The sequence below is a fragment of the Sinohyriopsis cumingii genome, unplaced genomic scaffold (assembly GCF_028554795.1).
Source record: "Sinohyriopsis cumingii isolate HCF-2022 unplaced genomic scaffold, ASM2855479v2 utg000349l, whole genome shotgun sequence".
In the NCBI taxonomy this organism is placed as follows: Eukaryota; Metazoa; Mollusca; class Bivalvia; order Unionida; family Unionidae; genus Sinohyriopsis; species Sinohyriopsis cumingii.
This window is the reverse complement of record NW_028315889.1, coordinates 3,450,235-3,469,905: the sequence shown is the minus strand read 5'-3', so window position 1 is coordinate 3,469,905 and position 19,671 is coordinate 3,450,235. Positions and strand designations below refer to the sequence as shown.

The 19,671-nt window shown below is 34.8% G+C and overlaps 1 protein-coding gene across 2 annotated transcripts in view; it reads right to left on the bottom strand.

Annotated features, from left to right (window-relative positions):
• The window catches only part of LOC149774336 (protein pigeon-like), a 198,703-nt gene that overhangs the window by 52,990 nt on the left and 126,042 nt on the right, over window positions 1-19,671 (bottom strand). For both annotated transcript variants that reach the window (XM_089945450.1, XM_089945451.1), the window contains exons 21-24: window positions 18,538-18,633; window positions 12,890-12,978; window positions 4,371-4,465; window positions 405-453 (exon numbers count right to left, since the gene is read on the bottom strand). In XM_089945450.1, the coding sequence (XP_089801576.1) occupies window positions 405-453; window positions 4,371-4,465; window positions 12,890-12,978; window positions 18,538-18,633 (329 nt within the window). The remainder of the gene's footprint in view (window positions 1-404; window positions 454-4,370; window positions 4,466-12,889; window positions 12,979-18,537; window positions 18,634-19,671) is intronic.

Here is a 19,671-nt window from a genome sequence, read left to right as displayed (position 1 = left end):
GTAATAAGTTTTTGTGACTGCTGAAGACTAAAATAACTTATATACGGTAAGAATCATTTTGTATCGCTTATCCATCTCTTGCATTGATATGCATATCATTAGAGCAAAAGTATCGATGCATCAATATACTGAAGAATCGTTTCACCCCTAGTACTGAATGAGAAAAGAATTTTATCACTCAATATACTAACTGAGAACTATTTCTAATGGCATCTGTCCAGAAAGTGTTTCCTGTTTAAAGCTATACCAATATGGGGGCCTTGCCACCATGAAAACTTTAACCAAAGCCTTAACCAACATTGACACCAATGCCACAACTAGCAAACTTCTCCTAAATCAATTTTCACAAATTCAAGCATTGAACACTATTAAATTTTACACCTTAAATGAATATGCATACTCACTGGAAATCCAAGCATCTGAAGGCAACAGCTGTGAACATTGTTGGAAATCCTGAAATAATACATTCAAAAGTTTCAAATGAACTACATATAACATACACATGTACGTACGTACAAACATATGAACATATGTACATACATACATATACATACATACATACATGCATGTATGCATACATAGATAGATACATACAAAGATAATAGATAGATAGATAGATAGAAAGATAGACAGATAGACAGACAGACAGACAGACAGATATATAGATAGATACATCCATCCATCCATCCATATCACAGATCCTAAAATTCTACATTTGCTAGATATATCCAACAAGCGAACTCAAAACTGTCCAATGATCATCTAATAACTTGACATGTCAGACATTGTACATAAGGTACTCATAGTTATCATATACAGCTGTTCGTTCATTATGTTTTCCTCAATTGCTTACCATGTTTTATAGCTAAAAAGCACATGAAAAAAGAGGAGAGAAAGCTTAATTGCTTAAGTGTTTAAGCTGTCTGTGATTTTTTTTTATTATATTGCAAATATCAAAATTTTCAAATTAGCCACTATGGCAGCCATACCGGATGTAAAATCAGCAACAATTTCATCTAGGACTCACTAAACATCATAGTAAGTCTTTTGGTGAAAATCCCATCTCAATATGACCATCCATTCAGCAGGAATATCAATAAGATTTTTAACTTTCTCAAACTGGCCACCATGGGAGCCATACTGAAGCCTGATCTGCACCATTTTAATGACCAAATATCATTAGAACCAACCAAATATCATTAGAACCAACCAAATATCACTAGAACCAACCAAATATCATTAGAACCAACCAAATATCACTAGAACCAACCAAATATCACTAGAACCAACCAAATATCACTAGAACCAACCAAATATCATTAGAACCAACCAAATATCATTAGAACCAACCAAATATCATTAGAACCAACCAAATATCATAAGGAACCCAATACTGATATGACTATCTACTGAGGAGGAGTAATTATAGATTTTTAAGATGGCGGTTCTGGTGGCTACATTTGAAGCCAGATCAGCATTGGACGAACTCTTCCTGAAAAATCCCATGTCAGTGTGACTTTCCATTCAGGATGAGTAATAATAACAAGAATTTTAAGACAGCTGACATGGTGGCTATACTGAACGTACGACTTGCACCACTTTCTTTAACTCATTAACCCCTGGCGTAGTGTTTACGTGGCAGGAGGTAGTAGCCTACTGCCGAGCTCTTTAGTGTCATGGTTATGCATGATACACTAAAGTGGGTGGTATCATAGAAAGGTAGAGAGATATGTACTCTACAGTAATACCAAAAAATCTGCACGTTTTAGTTGCACTACAAAATACAGAGGGAAAAACCTAATTTTTTTTTACCCGTTTCTTCTTCACCAAAAATTTGCCTGTGGTCAGAATCCCATTTTCTATCTGGATTTTAGACTTTCTGGCCTCAGATCTAAGGCAGACCAGTCTGAACTACACACAGACAGGTGAACCTTTGCAATAAGTAGGATAAGGTGGGCATTTGGAATAAAGAGCGGTCTTGATACAAAAATGATGGGTCCATTAAGCAAAAAAACAAAAACAAAAAAAAGAACTCCATCTTTTACCCTTCTGCTCATGCACAAGCAAAATAACCAATGGAAAACAATGTTTCTAAGACAACTAGGAATTAGGCTAATGGAAAATCTCTTGGAAGTCGATGTATTAGGATTTATTCAGAAATAGCCCCCCAAATGTGTTTCCTACTCACATTTCATGCAAAAATGACAAAAACCTCCAGGGGTTAATGAGTTAAAAGCAACTAGACATCATTATTAGTCTTTAAGTGAAAACCCCATGTTATCCATTTCGTCGGAGTAGCAACAAGAATTTTCAAGCTGGAAACTGTGGCAGCCATATTGTCTGTCCAAGCAGTATCATTTTCATTCAGGACCAACCAAACCAGTGTGTGTAAAGTTTTATGGCAATCCTCCATGTAGTTTAGGAGAAGTGATAACATGCTTGTTCTAATGAACAAACAGACATTGGACAACAAATGATGGACAAAAGGACAATAACATAAACTATTCTTTTCTATGACCAGAACAGCTAATAATACACCAAGCAACAGAAATGGAAGCAGTCACAACATTTTAAAAAATATATTAGAGGAAGAAAAAAAATGAAATAAATTTGGAGTTTTGCAGGAAGATTCCTGCTAAAGGCTCCACAAATGAAGCTGCCGCAAAAGATATGAAATAAGGCATGGCAAAAATATGGAATGAATGATGTAAACATTAATCACAGGTACAGTGGCTGTTGGAGGCAATGGGAACATATTTTGAAAATGCAAAGCAACATGCCTCTAAAAATGACCCTGAGATAGATTCCAACTAGATAGAGGGAAATACCAAAATAAATGTGGCAGGTGGGTTGTCAAGGGAAATATACTGGTAAGTACAATGTTGGTTAGAGAATATTCTCAAAACTGAGCTCTGCCATACAAAAAATTGTGCAATGAAATGCCAAGGATACTGAACAGATCGGAGTTAAGACCCTTTAAGTTCCTGCTGGCAATATTAGGATGTGTTTGAAGTGGGATTCTAGCAGCTTCAGATCTGTGCTGGTATGGACCCTGAAACATAATTTTACCAAATCTTCACAGCATTTGCAATGCAGCTACACTTCATTTCAGAACTCATTTTATTTACATTCCATTTTTCTTTTTGGTCCTGGACATATATTTTTGATCTTGTGTTTATTGCTTCCATTTATATATCCATTTATTTTTAGCCATCTGGAACAAAATGGAACTGCATCTACTGAAGTTGTTTTCCATTCATGAGTATTAAAGGGAGACAACTACTTCCTTTGTACCTCGCCTTCTTAAAAATGTGGTTTAATAAAATAACAAGTACATAAAATATAAAAGACAGCATAGAAAATAAATAAAAAATATAACTGCAACAGCAAGAATGAAAACATACTGTTGTGGATTCAACAGCTTTTATTTTTTTATTTTATTTAAATAAAGATTGGATGTACAAAAACAACCCCTGGTGATGAAGTCATAATATCAATGGTAGTTGCTTTGTCTGTATCAACAAGAACAATGTTATATCTTGTAATGAGTAAAGAAATTGGGTGTTCAACCATGGCGATGCATTTGTCATTAGTTTGTTTTGCGTGTCATTTATCGATCTGAATTTTGCATTTACACTCTCCATTTTCATTTCTTTAAAATCCATCATCATTTCAGTGCTGTTAATTCTGGATTTTGCTTTCTTTTTGCTAACATTCCTTTAACTTTTGTGAATTTTGTCTTCATTTCACTGGCAAAATGACCTGGATTGGGCCATGTTAAAAATGCAATACAGATAATGCTGTCAGAAGTATTTGAATTCCCTGCTGGTGAAATGAGACCATGTAAGAAGTTGTTGTTGTTGTTGTTGGGTTTAAGACCGTTTTTCAGCACATGATAGGCTATACATGGTGGCCAGTATTAATGGTGAAGGAAGAACCCGGTAAAACCCCTGGAAAAAACCACCGACCCACAAGAAGCTACTGGCAAGCTTTCTCACATACCCACATTGGCTGAATCCGAGACTCGAACTGGCACAGACCAAGGTGAGATGGCAGTGATCCGTAATGGAGAGCGCTTTAGACCAGTCGGCCACTTGCGGCCCCCATGTAAGAAGTGAAAGTAAGTGTAGCTCTTGGTTCTGCAGCTAGGATTAGGCCATGTTAGATGTAGGACTCAAGCTTCAGGCTCATGCTGAGTTTGAAAAGAAATGCTGGGTTAATACAGGTTCCAGTTAGTAAGAAAAGGCTGTATCAAAGGTATGACTTGGCAGAGTATGTCTGTGCTTAACCTTGAGGTACAGTGGTGCTATACTCACCTTGAGGTACAGTGATGCTATACTCACCTTGAGGTACAGTGGTGCTACACTCACCTTGAGGGACAGGGTAGGCCAAGTCTGTTAGCATCAGGCTGTATCTTTCCAGCAGCTGAAACAACTCCAACTCTTCCAAGCTTTGTGATTTGGGGCTTGAAAAGAAAATTAAAATATTGTAACCATATATTATTAAGATTAACTTGCTGTAAAGCTTCTACCTATCCTTCACACTTCTATATCTACTGACAAATAAGATCATTACACAGTAAGTTTATAATTGAGAATGTGAAGAGTGTAGTGTTCTATTAAAAAATGATAAATATTGACATGTTGAAAACTTTAAAATACACAGGACATTGTTACATTGCTGAGCATAACATGGAAAATCTTAATGCTGCTGTTTGAGAAAACTTCTGCTGTTGGGTGACACTTTTGTTCAGATCATACTGGAAACAAAACAGGAAGTTAATAAAGCAGATTAAAAGCAAGTAGGTATGTTCCAATTTTGTCAGGTGTTACAACCCTGTCCTTGATAATGAATTTACCTCTTTAGCACAAAACTAGTAGATGGTACATGACCTATGGATAACTAGTAAAGTACATACTGTATGTACTCTCTTGTAAGTCAAGTCAAACTACACACAATAACAATCCTGAGCAGCTAAGGCATAATATACCTGCAGATCGTGGTATATGTTGCATGTTCTACTGATTACTCCTAACAAACTGCACAGACCCAGATCTACTGGTGCATTATGTGACAGCAGATCTGGGTGTGTGCAGTTTGCAGTTCAACTCATCTTATAAGCAAGTATAATGGTATTATAAACTTACTTGGGATGTTTAGTCTATCCTATCACATTAGCCACACCAGCAGAGACAGTGTGACAGAAAGTCACACCACATGTTGATGGTTTATGAAGGAGCAGTTTTATCATACATCATACATGCCATAAGGTATAAACATAATTAATATATCAATATAATTAATCTGTGAGGCAAATTTCATATTTGAAGAAACCCATCTTTTTTCTTGGAAATGGATCATATACAGTTGCTATAAATAGCAAACAAGGCAAGTACTCTTATGCTACTCTTACACAGCAGTCATCTTTATATGAATATTTCTCAGATTTATAGACTTAAAGAGATGATAATATTGCTTTATTTTAATTTTATTTTTTAATGTACCAAAAAAGCATAATCCATATACAGGCAAGCATAAAATGTAATCTGGTGAAAAAAAGCATAATGATTGGCATGTATGAAACATGCATGTGACAAGATCTGACAGGGGAATCACTGTGTTTTTTATATATACATAGTAACAACAATTTATAATCGATCAGATGAAGGGGCTTCCCACAAATAGAAAATAGTCTAGCAGAGAGACAAATAATGTAACCCTCAACTGGGATTTCCTTCTCTCAATGAAAACCCCAAAATAGATTATTTTTCTCACCCAATTTTCTCCTTTCAAATTCAAATAACCATTCCTTCTTGCAATACAGTTTAGCAAATTCAACACAACATTCGTCAGGTACTATTATTTCCTAACATTTTATCAATGTGGCTAAAAAGTACACAATTCATTTAAAATAATTCATTTGAAACAAAGTTGGTACTTTTCATTCCATTTAATGATTCTGACCTGAAAATTTACTGAGTTACAGATAAGACAAAATTCACGATGCAGTGTCGAACAAAGTGAAAAAGATGAAGATGAGGTACTGATATGGCCTCATCTTATACTCAGCATTGACATATATATGGATGGATGAAGGATGGAAAATGTACAAAACTTGTTGATGTTATGCATATGTAATTTAATTATTTGTTTGTTAGTTTTTAAAAAAATGTAAATTCCATTAAATGTTATTGTAGTGTAATATTGTTTACTGGACTTGACTTTTTTAAAAGTTCAGTTCTGTTTGACCTGACTTTTTTAAAATATTTATTTCATTGTTAAACACCTAATAGAAACACTGTATCTAGTACCTTGATTCAGAACCAGTGACAGTTTTGGTAAACAACTTTTTAAAAAAAAATTTTTTATTCTTTCGTGAAGTAAGAATTATCAAGTTAAGGACATACCTGGACAATGTGATAAATATCATGTAACAAACTTCCATTCCTTCTGGAAAAATGAACTCTTGACCCCCATCCAGGCATCTGTTTTGCATTTTAGTAAGTCTTATAACTCATGTTATGATAAGAATTTAGTCAGTCATGCCTTAACACTTGAAAAGTCAAGTTGGTTTATGTTGTGTCCGGGTTATTTATTTTATTTTCTTCAAATTATTTTGAATTCAAGTGATTCTTTTCCCTGGATATACATAAGTGCTCCTACTAAATTCTTGGACAAAGACATTCACTGAAATTAGCATGGAATTCAAATCTGGAATAATATTTTCTGTGATTCAACAAGAAACTGTTGACATAACAGCACTGTGCATGTTACAACAGACATCATCGTCTTCCATTTTGGACTTCATTGGGGTTTGAACTCAGTTTCATTCAGGACTTTTTATTACTAGGACTTCTATTTTGTAATTCTTGGATTATTTTTGGATTTCATTCATCAAACCGTAAGTTTTTTGTTGTTTTCACTTGATATTGTAGGGAAATAAATTATTTATTAAATTTTACAAAGTATGTTGTCTTCACTCTTTTCTGTTACTTTTCGTAAGAGCCAAGACTCGTAACACTGATTAGACTTACACTCTACATGGACTTATTGGCCAACAAATACAGTATAATTTTAGACAATCTGGGTTATTCCACTTTGTATACTTAACCTATGCAAATTAGTACAATGGGCTCACCCATAGCAGTTGTCAAAGTACCTATAACTCATCACACTGGCTATTGTCAGCTGATTAAGTAATATGTGCAATGGTGGTCTTTATTTATATCTACCATTGTTACCATAAAAAATTCACTGATAGTTCTCAAGATGTGATCCAACAATTCCATGAATGAGGCTTCTGAAAAATGCTAATAGAGATATACAAATCCTGAAATGTGCAATTTTACCAAATCTAATTTTAATTTGTATTGCATTTGCACCCTTTTGGTTTAGTAATTAACATTTGAATTTCATCCTGATTTTTTGGGGTCTCAGAAATGCATTCAGATTTTTATCTCTTTCATTCATCATTTTGATTTTCATTTTCACTCATTCAGATTTTGTAATGATCTCCTTCATTCATCATTTTGATTCTCATTTTCACTCAACTCATTCAGAATGAAATGGAAATGGGTTTAACAAAACCGAGTTTTCTGGTGTTAAAGGAAAAGAACTATAGATTTTGTATCTGTCTTATTAAAATTGTGCTTTGATTTGACAGCAAATGCATACAATGGAAAAGACATAACTGCAACAATGCAAAAAGAGTAAAAATATAGTGTCAGCAAATTTTAATTCATTCTATTGCTTCAATCAAATAAAGACTGTACTAATACAACCACCAGAGATGATGTCACATCGATGATGGTTGTTTTTTCATGCCTCAACAAGGATAATGATAAAGAAAGGAGCAAAGAATCTAATCCTTGATGATGATAACAATCTTGTGGTTATGGAAATTTATCAGCAGTTTGAAAATAATTTGCAAATGGAATGCATTCATGTTCCATTCCATTATCATTTACTACTTTCTTCCAAAAGCATTACTTTCGGGTTGCATTCACTTGGCATTCTGTTTGTATTCTTTCTGAATTATATTTCATTTTTCTGGTAACATTTACCCAAATGATTTCTCAGAATTAATCAAACCTGTTGGTTATGGGGTCAAAGGACAACAGCAGTGAGCAAATGACAGTGATTAATAGCAGTATAAAAAATACATTGTTTGTAGTAAGATCATTTTGGATAATTCTGGTAAGAGATATAACATTTTAAAGTGATTCCCAAACACAGAGGTTCCAATCTCTGATACTTTTATGTAAGTTATCACTGTCATTTCTTAACCTTCTCTCAAGATGTACAGGTACCGTATTTGCTGGCCTATAAGTCAATGCAGAGTATAAGTCAAATCAGCAAATTTGGTAAACTTTCCATCCTTCTTTTTTATATAAGTCGATGCTGAGTATAAGACGAGGCCAGATCAACACCTCTGATTGTGTTTTTCACTTCATTCCATACAGCATCGTGAATTTTATCCTACCTGTAACTCAGTAACCTTTCCAGTAAGGATCAGTAAATGTAACTAAAAGTACCTAATTTGTTTCACAAGAAGTATTTTAAATGTATTATGTACTTTTAGCTACATATAAAGATGCTGACCCGAAAATTTATTGAGTTACAGACAGGATAAAACTCACGGTGCTGTGTGGAATTAAATTATAATAACTTCCAGTTTCATAAATATTAAAAGTATCACTTTATGCTATTTCAGATTACTATTAATAGGGAAATTGCATCATTAATACTAAATTGCATTTTTGGTGGGGGTGGGGGTGGAGGGGAAGAGAGATACAGAGAGAAGGATGCATATGTAGTCCATTGCATTTTTCTTTTTGCAACTCCTGATCAAAATAAAATATGATCCGATATATATATATCAGAGAGAGAGAGAGAGAAAGTTCAGCTCTACATTGATTTTTTTGTTCTTTTTTTAAACTTATTGCCCCATGTTGCTGAAGCTTTTGCCAAAGAGAGAAACCATTAATAAATGAAACAGTAAATGTAAACTATGAAAATACATACCATACTCCTTTAAGGTTTAAAAATTCACAATAGTTATATCCATATTGTTTCCATTAGGTTAAATCCCAAGAATGACCATTTTCCATGCCATCTAATTTTCTTTGCAAGTATAATGACCTCTCCATTCCCAACAATTAAGATTTTGTTTAAAGTGCATGTACTCTTCCCATACTTAGGCGGCAATTTTTTTTATCTTTGCTCATGCCAGATATAGTTTAAATTAGTGTTGGTTATATTGGCAACTTAAAAAATGTCACTGGCTGTGAAATTTACAATTAAAACTACCTGGCATTTCCTTTAACTATATGGTATGGTGTTCATAATACCCATGGGACACCTCATTTCCCTATTGGTAGCCTCGCTAATCTGATCTGGTCTGCAGAATCTTGACCTCAAACAGGTGTTATCTTGGAATGATTGGAATGACTGAATACAGCCATGGCATATTTAATTAGCATGTAAATACCACTACAAAGCCATGTGATTCTTGTAATAATGGAAGTGGAAACAAAAATTAGATGGAATTGCTTAACTAGTGGTATTAATTGATAATGGAATATGGTACTGCACTTGTACACAAGTTAAATCAGTCATCAGGTAAGTGAATAATACAGATTTACAATTGTGAAGACATCTGTCTGTCTCTCAATGGGGCATACAGATTATTTGATCATTAGGTGCAAGAAGAAAATTGTGATGGAATAGGTCTTTGTTATGGTCATTCATCTTCTAACTTGTAAATTCTAATGCACATATATGTAATTAAATTTAAATAATGTATATTACAAACAATGTATATTACTAGTGCATGCTGCTTTAGTGCAGTTACATTTGATTTATGTTAATTTTTAATACTGATGATTATGTGATTGTTTAAAATACTAAATGTGGGATCCTATATTTGTTCATACATAATCTCTTCCTCAAAATGAAATATGTTTTACACATTATTTTTCATTCTCTTGAAGGATTATTTTCCATACCAAAAATATATTAAAGTGATTTGGATGACATACACCATTTATAAGTTTATTCGGAGTATAAGCTACAATTTTCTGTTAGAAAAGTATCGTCTTATGGCTGGCAAATATGGTATATGCTTGCCAAATGTGGTCAGTGAAGAAAAAGATACATGATGCCATTCACGCAGTGAGCAAGTTGCACAAACTTACCTCAAGTGCAATAGGCATACTACCACCTTGTGTTTTTTTGTGCAATAGCTTTTCAAACATGCTGGGTCTCGAAAGAAAAACTGCTTCACATTCAGGGAAAAAAATGAGTGATGAAGTCACAGGTGAGGTGTGTTCACATTCAGCTGTAAGAGACTTATCCCATCATCAAAGTTCTATGAGGCATTTTGTTAGGCAGGGGCTATTATGGAGGGCAAGGATGCTTGCCAATAAGGACATTTTCAAAATGGAGGCTGAACAAATAAAGTTCAATAAGTTGCCGAAATGTCTGGAAAAAATTACATCTTGATAATATATAGCCAAGCCGTTGAAATAGTTCATCACTGAAGCCACTCTTAAATCTAACCTAGACCAAGTCTGAGAAATGATCGTTGACAACATGCTGAAGAAGTTCCTGGAACTCAGATGTAGATATTTGTATTGACAGTTGCCCAGGCTGATTTACAGATGATGCCATCAGACCCACTTTTTGTCAGTTCATGTCAAGGAGGACAAAACTCAACGTGATAATAAAAAGGAAAAACTAGGAAGATATTACAAGACAAACATTTGAATTCCTGGAGAAAGTGAAAGCCCTGAAGTGGTTGTGTTGATGTTGATCTTCAATGGCAGAATGTTTGCAAAACTAATGAACAGTAAGATAACTAGGGTAAAATTGCACAGGAACTGTTGAAGGAAGAGGACAATTCTTAAATAAGTACTGATTTCAAATTGACACTACTAATCATTATTCTTGTCTAAGTTACATACCTGTGTCACAAAATATATATAAAATGAAGTGAAAAGAAGAAAATGAATGCACAGGAAGCATGGCAACCAAATAAGCAAATACATTTTAATTGCTTTACATTAGCAGAATCCACTTTTCTGATTTTCTGTACTGTTCCTTCACTAATCCTTCTTTTTTATCTCACTCTACCCCATCCCCCTTGCCCCCTTCATGCAGTACCCACAAATGTGAATACATGCACTCACACTGAGTAAACATACACAGAAAAATTAGCATGGTCTAAACCTCTCTTGCTCCAGCATATTCACATAGAAGAGGGGTAACCCCAGAGCGGATAAAAATCCCTGGGAATTTCAAAATTAGGCAGTCTATTTATAGATGCATGTTAAATATGGGGGTGGGACATGATGCTACATGTCTGCGGCATGATGCCCCAGTGCTAGACATCAATACAAACTGCCACACTGCAGACATCATAGCAATATGCCTTACAAATTGTTAAAGCTATGTTAAAAATCCAAATCATGTACACACACACACACACTATATTCCTTACAATGGTCCTATTTTGCTCAATCATTTCCAATATTTCCTCTGATTTTCAGCTTCCCCTTTATCTTAAGTTTCAATACTTGACTTACCATATATTGACTGCATATATATATATGCAGAATACTGAGATTCACAAAGAATCAGTAAAACAAAATCACATCTCTCATCGGGTTTCCTTTGTATTCGGATGGTTTCTGCCTTCATTGTATATGGAAAATTTGTCTCTATTGGGACACACATTAAAGATTGTTACTATGAACCATCAGGAATTAGGGGATCCAGATAAGATGTTTTGGACTATTTGAAAGAAATATTGTTTATCTTCTTAAAGATACCAACTTTATTCAAAAATGGGAGATCAACTCTGTGCAATTCATTTTTATCAAACTCTAGGGGGGTGGCTATTCTATTAAATAATAGCTTTCAGTTCAAGATACACTGAACCAAGACAGATAATACTGGTAATACAATAATTCAAGATATATCAACACAAAATTATACATTTACTCTGATTAATATATACAGGTAATTGCAGTAATGATGTGATCAATTTATTTATTACACAGTTGAAATTCTATGTTTATAACGGTAGATTAAATAATGAATTATGAAATATGTCTCACATTAAGAAAGAACTGAACTTAAACCTGTCAGAAAAGTATTCTTCACTCAAAAACTGCACAAGGGAAAATGCTGATACAAAATGGCAAACTTACATAAAGTTGTTTTCATACTGAATATTAAATTTATCTCTATCTACCATTCCATCCATAGTAAAATATGTGTTTATAGGTTTGGAGATATGGTTATTGGTTAACTACAGACATCTGTGTATATATAGTGATGCTTCCCTAGATTAGCCCATGTTAGACTGTCTGTATAAATACAAATCTCAGGTCCTAACCACTAATAGTGTCCCAGTAATGCCTGGTCCAGGGAGGTTTCACTGTACGAAATTAATATGCATATATGTCTTTAAATACAACTGTGTGTATAGGTACATAGAGTGGGTGGGTGGGTAGGTAGGTAGGTAGGTAATTGTATATATTTCTGTATGTTTATAATATATAAGTTCTGCAAAGATCTATGCATAAATGTACCAGTACATACAAGGGTGGAAGGATGGATTACTAAAACCATAGTGGAAATGTTGGAATATGAAAATTATACCAAGAAATGTATACCCTTTGCAACTCTCTCTCCCTTCCCCCTTTGTGTTCCCATTCTCTATCTACATTTATTCTAGTTATGCTTTAAGCAGGTCTATTACCTGTCAATATCTTGAACTTATATTAATTCATAAATTGTTAATGGTGAGCCCAAAGCCCCCAACCTTGGCACTGTTGATGTGTCCATGTGAATAAAAAAAATTGTTCATTACATGTGATCTTACAGGCAAATCTGAAGAATTTGTTCTTCAGAGTATATGAATCTCCCCCTCAGACTCCACAGCAGGTGACATAACAGCCGAGACTGCTGCACCTGAAACACATCATATCCACAGTATCATAAACACGTCTTCATTAGATACAATAATTATGAAACAAGTGATTTAATAACATACACCATCTTCCAGCATTACATATCACAATATTCAACCAATTTCACACATTTTCTTTTAAATGATCAATATGAGATTCTATTTATCTAAAAACTGAGGACTTACCATTATTCAGCTATGTGAGAGACAACCTGTCATTACTGAGCTATTTGAGAGAGGACGTATCATTACTAAGCTATGTAACAATACTAGCCCTATGTCGCATTAAGACATACAATTTATGGAAATGACAACAGGACACATAAACATGATGGCTGTATGAAAAACGGCTATGACTGCTAGACTATCTGATTATAAAGAGTGCACCCTGGATACACATTTACTGTACTATGAAAAACAGCCTTAGCTGTTCTATCTGGTTATAAATAGTACAGCTGGAATACACATTTATCATCTTTTCATGATATCAGGTTTATGGTCTGAGGTCATGCCAAAAAATTTTGCACTGCACCTAACAGTCAACTCATGAACATATTAAATGAAACATGTAAGAAAATATTTTTGTTACCAAATTTAATATGCTGCATTTTCTCAAGAAAGTTAGAGATGGTTTCAGTATTTGTCAGCTAAAAAGAATAAAAGGTCTTCAGAAAAAGACTTATCTTTGAATCCTGAAATTCTCAAATAATAATACATGTAATAACAAGAATAATAATAATGGTATCCTTTATTTATCCATGGTGACATAATTAGTTACCAAGGTGACATAATTTGTTATCTGTTTACATAATGGTCCTGCAGTGACAACAAATATACACATAATAAGAAACAATATGCAAAGTCAGTATCAACTGTACACAAGAATACAAATATAACAGAAGTCAATACAAATTATACAATGTTGAAAAACATTTCTTTCAATATTCTGTCTGATCTTTTGGAATATATACCAGTAACAATAATGTACTCACTGTGCAAATGTTTCTTACAAATTTAAACACATTAAGATATTCAGGTGTTAAATCATTATAGACCTTACGAGTATGAACAGCTTTTCTAAAACTGGTATAATCCTTAACTGTAATCCATCTATGAGTGTCAAAACGAGATATTGCAGATGCTAAAATATCTCTGACATTTAAAATCGCCCTGGCTGCACCTTTCTGTAAGTTGTCAAGTCTACATATGTGAGAATTACAGGGTTCTCCCCCCCCCAGACGGGGCCCCGAGTGGCCAAGTGGTCCAAAGCGCTGTCCGTTACGGATCACTGCCATCTCACCTCTGTCTGCGTGGGTTCGAGTCTCGGATTCAGCCAACGTGGGTACGTGAGAAAACTTGCCAGTAGCTTCTCGTGGGTCGGTGGTTCTTTCACGGGGTTTTCCTGGGTTCTTCCTCCACCATTAATACTGGCCACCATGTAAAGCCTATCGTGTGCTGAAAAATAGCATTAAACCCTACAACAACAACAACCCTCCCCCAGACATTCACAGTACAGTAGTAGATAAAATAAGAACAAACAACTGTATTGTACACTTTTAAGACCAACTTATGTCAATATATATCCACATGCGATGCCTGCTAAAATCTTTAAGTAATATTTTATTGTATATTTAAAAAAATAGGTCATTGAAGTGGTATACTTCAGAAATATCCACAAGCTGTGACTGATAACAATCCAATAATATCATGTCCATGAGCAAGTACAGCCCACAATCTGAATCAAGACCATTGACCTTAAAATAAGTGTTGGAATCTGAATCAAGACCATTGACTTTAAAATAAGTGCTGGAATCTGAATCAAGACCATTGACTTTAAAATAAGTGTTGGAATCTGAATCAAGACCATTGACCTTAAAATAAGTGTTGGAATTTGAATCAAGACCATTGACCTTAAAATCAGTGTTGGAATCTGAATCAAGACCATTGACCTTAAAATAAGTGTTGGAATCTGAATCAAGACCATTGACCTCAAAATAAGTGTTGTGATCTGAATCAAGACCATTGACCTTACAATAAGTGTTGGAATCTGAATCAAGACCATTGACCTTACAATAAGTGTTGGAATCTGAATCAAGACCATTGACCTTAAAATAAGTGTTGGAATCTGAATCAAGACCATTGACCTTAAAATAAGTGTTGGAATCTGAATCAAGACCATTGACCTTACAATAAGTGTTGGAATCTGAATCAAGACCATTGACCTTAAAATAAGTGTTGGAATCTGAATCAAGACCACTGACCTTAAAATAAGTGTTGGAATCTGAATCAAGACCATTGACCTTAAAATAAGTGTTGGAATCTGAATCAAGACCATTGACCTTAAAATAAGTGTTGGAATCTGAATCAAGACCATTGACCTTACAATAAGTGTTGGAATCTGAATCAAGACCATTGACCTTAAAATAAGTGTTGGAATCTGAATCAAGACCATTGACCTCAAAATAAGTGTTGGAATCTGAATCAAGACCACTGACGTTACAATAAGTGTTGGGATCTGAATCAATACCACTGACCCTAAAATAAGTGTTGGAATCTGAATCAAGACCATTGACCTTAAAATAAGTGTTGGAATCTAAATCAAGACCATTGACCTTAAAATAAGTGTTGGAATCTGAATCAAGACCATTGACCTTAAAATAAGTGTTGGAATCTGAATCAAGACCATTGACCTTAAAATAAGTGTTGGAATCTGAATCAAGACCATTGACCTTAAAATAAGTGTTGGAATCTGAATCAAGACCATTGACTTTAAAATAAGTGTTGGAATCTGAATCAAGACCATTGACCTTAAAATAAGTGTTGGAATCTGAATCAAGACCATTGACCTTAAAATAAGTGTTGGAATCTGAATCAAGACCATTGACCTTACAATAAGTGTTGGAATCTGAATCAAGACCATTGACCTTAAAATAAGTGTTGGAATCTGAATCAAGACCACTGACCTTAAAATAAGTGTTGGAATCTGAATCAAGACCATTGACCTTAAAATAAGTGTTGGAATCTGAATCAAGACCATTGACCTTAAAATAAGTGTTGGAATCTGAATCAAGACCACTGACCTTAAAATAAGTGTTGGAATCTGAATCAAGACCATTGACCTTAAAATAAGTGTTGGAATCTGAATCAAGACCATTGACTTTAAAATAAGTGTTGGAATCTGAATCAAGACCATTGACCTTAAAATAAGTGTTGGAATCTGAATCAAGACCATTGACCTCAAAATAAGTGTTGGAATCTGAATCAAGACCATTGACCTTAAAATAAGTGTTGGAATCTGAATCAAGACCATTGACCTTAAAATAAGTGTTGGAATCTGAATCAAGACCATTGACCTTAAAATAAGTGTTGGAATCTGAATCAAGACCATTGACCTTAAAATAAGTGTTGGAATCTGAATCAAGACCATTGACCTTAAAATAAGTGTTGGAATCTGAATCAAGACCATTGACCTCAAAATAAGTGTTGGAATCTGAATCAAGACCACTGACCTTAAAATAAGTGTTGGGATCCTATCAGCTTTTTCAATGAAATGCAACTAAATACAAAGTCTGACCAAATTTCACCTGCATATATATATGTACAAGTCACATAGTTCATAAGACTTAGCTCAATTAAGCACAAAAATGCAAGCAATAACTTTTCATTTGACCCCAAGGAAATCTGGGTCTGGTTTACAAACTACCACCAGAAAGATGAATTTCTCCCAATGTTAGTTTAACACAACTAAAGACAATTGTAAATGCATTTGCAAGTGATATCCCTGTGTAATTCTGCACTTGACTGTTGTCTTGACGTTAAAGTATTCGAAGCAAATCTAGCAAAAGTGATTAATTCCCACCGGAGTTCAATATTGTGCTGTCATAGATATGGGCAAGTTCACTGTCTCGGCCACAACTAATGGCCCAGTGAGATTCAGTTCTCCCCTTTGCAAGGTCATGTTGCACAGATAGAACCTGGTGAAATCAGTCTGGGAGTGACATCTGACTGACTCCACTGTTTTGAATTAAGACATTATTGTTCAATGGCTAGACTCGTGGAAATGGCTTGCATATCATGTTTTTCTTGTTTGTCATACCCAATTCTGAGAGAGTTCAGAGAGCACTGATCTGACAACCCCCTTTAGCCAGGCAGACAATGCTTGTGGGGCTATATCTTGTTTTCCTACTTTCAAAGGTAGGAACAGTCTTTTATGGCCATTGCTGATGCTTCTGTGCACTTCAGATTGCATATGGTGTCCAGTAGCTTCACTTCCCTTGATCAATAGTTATTTGTTGGTTGCCTAGCAATGGCAACCTGTTCTTAGGGATAAAATCAGGTTGCATCATTTTTTAAAAATTGTCAGAATAGAACTGCATGAAGTTTACATCCAAGAATAGGGAATTTAGCTCAGTCATCCTACATGCTGAAGCTAGCACATGTGCACAATGAAACTAGAGCATGTAAGCTCACTCACCCTGCACAATGAAACTAGCTCATGTAAGTTCACTCACTCTGCACACTGAAACTAGAGCACGTAAGCTCACTCACCCTGCACACTGAAACTAGAGCATGTAAGTTCACTCACCCTGCACAGTGAAACTAAAGCATGTAAGCTCACTCACCCACCACAATGAAACTAGAGCACCTAAGCTCAGTCACCCTGCACAATGAAACTAGAGCACATAAGCTCACTCACCCTGCACACTGAAACTAGAGCACATAAGCTCACTCACCCTGCACACTGAAACATGAGCACATAAGTTCACTCACCCTGCACACTGAAACTAGAGCACAAAAGCTCAATGACCCTGCACACTGAAACTAGAGCATGTAAGCTCACTCACCCTGCACACTGAAACTAGAGCACAAAAGCTCAATGACCCTGCACACTGAAACTAGAGCATGTAAGCTCACTCACCCTGCACACTGAAACTAGAGCATGTAAGCTCACTCACCCTGCACACTGAAACTAGAGAATATAAACTCACTCATCCTGCACACTGGAGAAACTGTAATATTAATTTATACAACCTGCAGCAGAATGATTATTCCACCTAATAAATTAAAAAAGAACATTGGATGGTCCAATTTGAATACAAAAATGGCTTGGATTGTTGGAGGTAACATGTAGAATGTTATCAGTACAGCTGCGAAGCTAAAAACTAATGACACCTGGCTCTGGCAAGGGAAAATAATGGGCAAGAGTATATTAGACAAGGGAAAATAATGGGCAAGAGTATATTAGACAAGGGAAAATAATGGGCAAGAGTATATTAGACAAAGACAATTTTCATTTTTTAGCAGGGCTGGATTTGTGAGTCAGTAGTCTAATATTCCTATCTTTATGTGATCGAGGAACATATTTGAAGGAGAAATCGTTTTGTATGTCACCCTTGTAGGATGATCCATACTCTGCATAAATCAAATTTTCAGTAAAAGGAAACCTGTCAACTTATAAGTGAGTATATATGGTTTATGGCATTGTTAATCCAAGATTTAAAATATATTCCATAATAATGTATCCAGTTTTCTTCTTTCCCTTATAAATTTAAATTATTTACCTGGCAGTTCACATATTCTTTAGCCACACTGTCTGCCTTGAATTTAGAATCCTTTCTCATGTATCTTTTGATGTGCTTACACATCATTTCTTTAGTCTGAAAGATGTAGACAATAAACACTGCATATGATACGACTAATATAACCATGTTATGAAAGAAGTTAAAATTATCTTTAATATCAATTTCAAAATTACTTATATATTTAAATCAGACTATAAAGAACAGTTAAAACTATGTAAAATCTTTTAACAACTTTAAAATATTTTGTGTCCCTAAGTGTGTGCCTGGTACTAGTTATCAAACAACAGGTTTATCTCAAAATTCAATAAAGGTGTTTTCAGTGTACCAAACTTATATGTATAATCATACTTCATATGATTTTAGCAATAAAAAATATCTGTTCAAAGCACATCTCATGATCCAAATAAATTATGCTCTTTATCATGCCATAGCTCAATGTACCTTACATTAAATGTCTGTTTAGGTGAAGCTTTAACAAAGATAAAACAGTAATAAAATAGTAACTGACAATTAAGAAATAATACTAGAAGAACTTTGATTATCCAACACCCTATTAACTACCAGTCTCTGTTAACCGTCAGGGCATTGCACATCAAAATATTATAAATGGATACATGAACATATGAAGATATGATCTTTTGATGTCCCAGTCTACTGTACAATATTTTCAATGTACATATTCTATTATCCATCTATTCTCATATCCATCATGGTCTCGGTCCCACACCCTGATGGATAATCAAAGTTCTACTGTAATGCAGTTTGAAAGATGCTGTTGTTGTTGTTGGGTTTAACACCATTTTTCAGCACAAGATAGGCTATACATGGTGGCCAGTATCAATGGTGGAGGAAGAACCCGGGAAAGAACCACCAATCCACGAGAAGCTACTGGCAAGCTTTCTCACATACCCACATAGGGTATGGCATTAAAGAACCTGTTATATGCAAGTCAGCTTTGGTCATAGATCTGAAATGCAAATCAAAAGCCTTTAGGGACAGGCTGACCATAGATCTATTCATAATAGAGCCTCCATTGGCAATCTGTCATATGAGACATTAGAACAGAACTTGTCTTGTTTAAGTCATCAGTCTCAGATCTGCCACAACAGATCT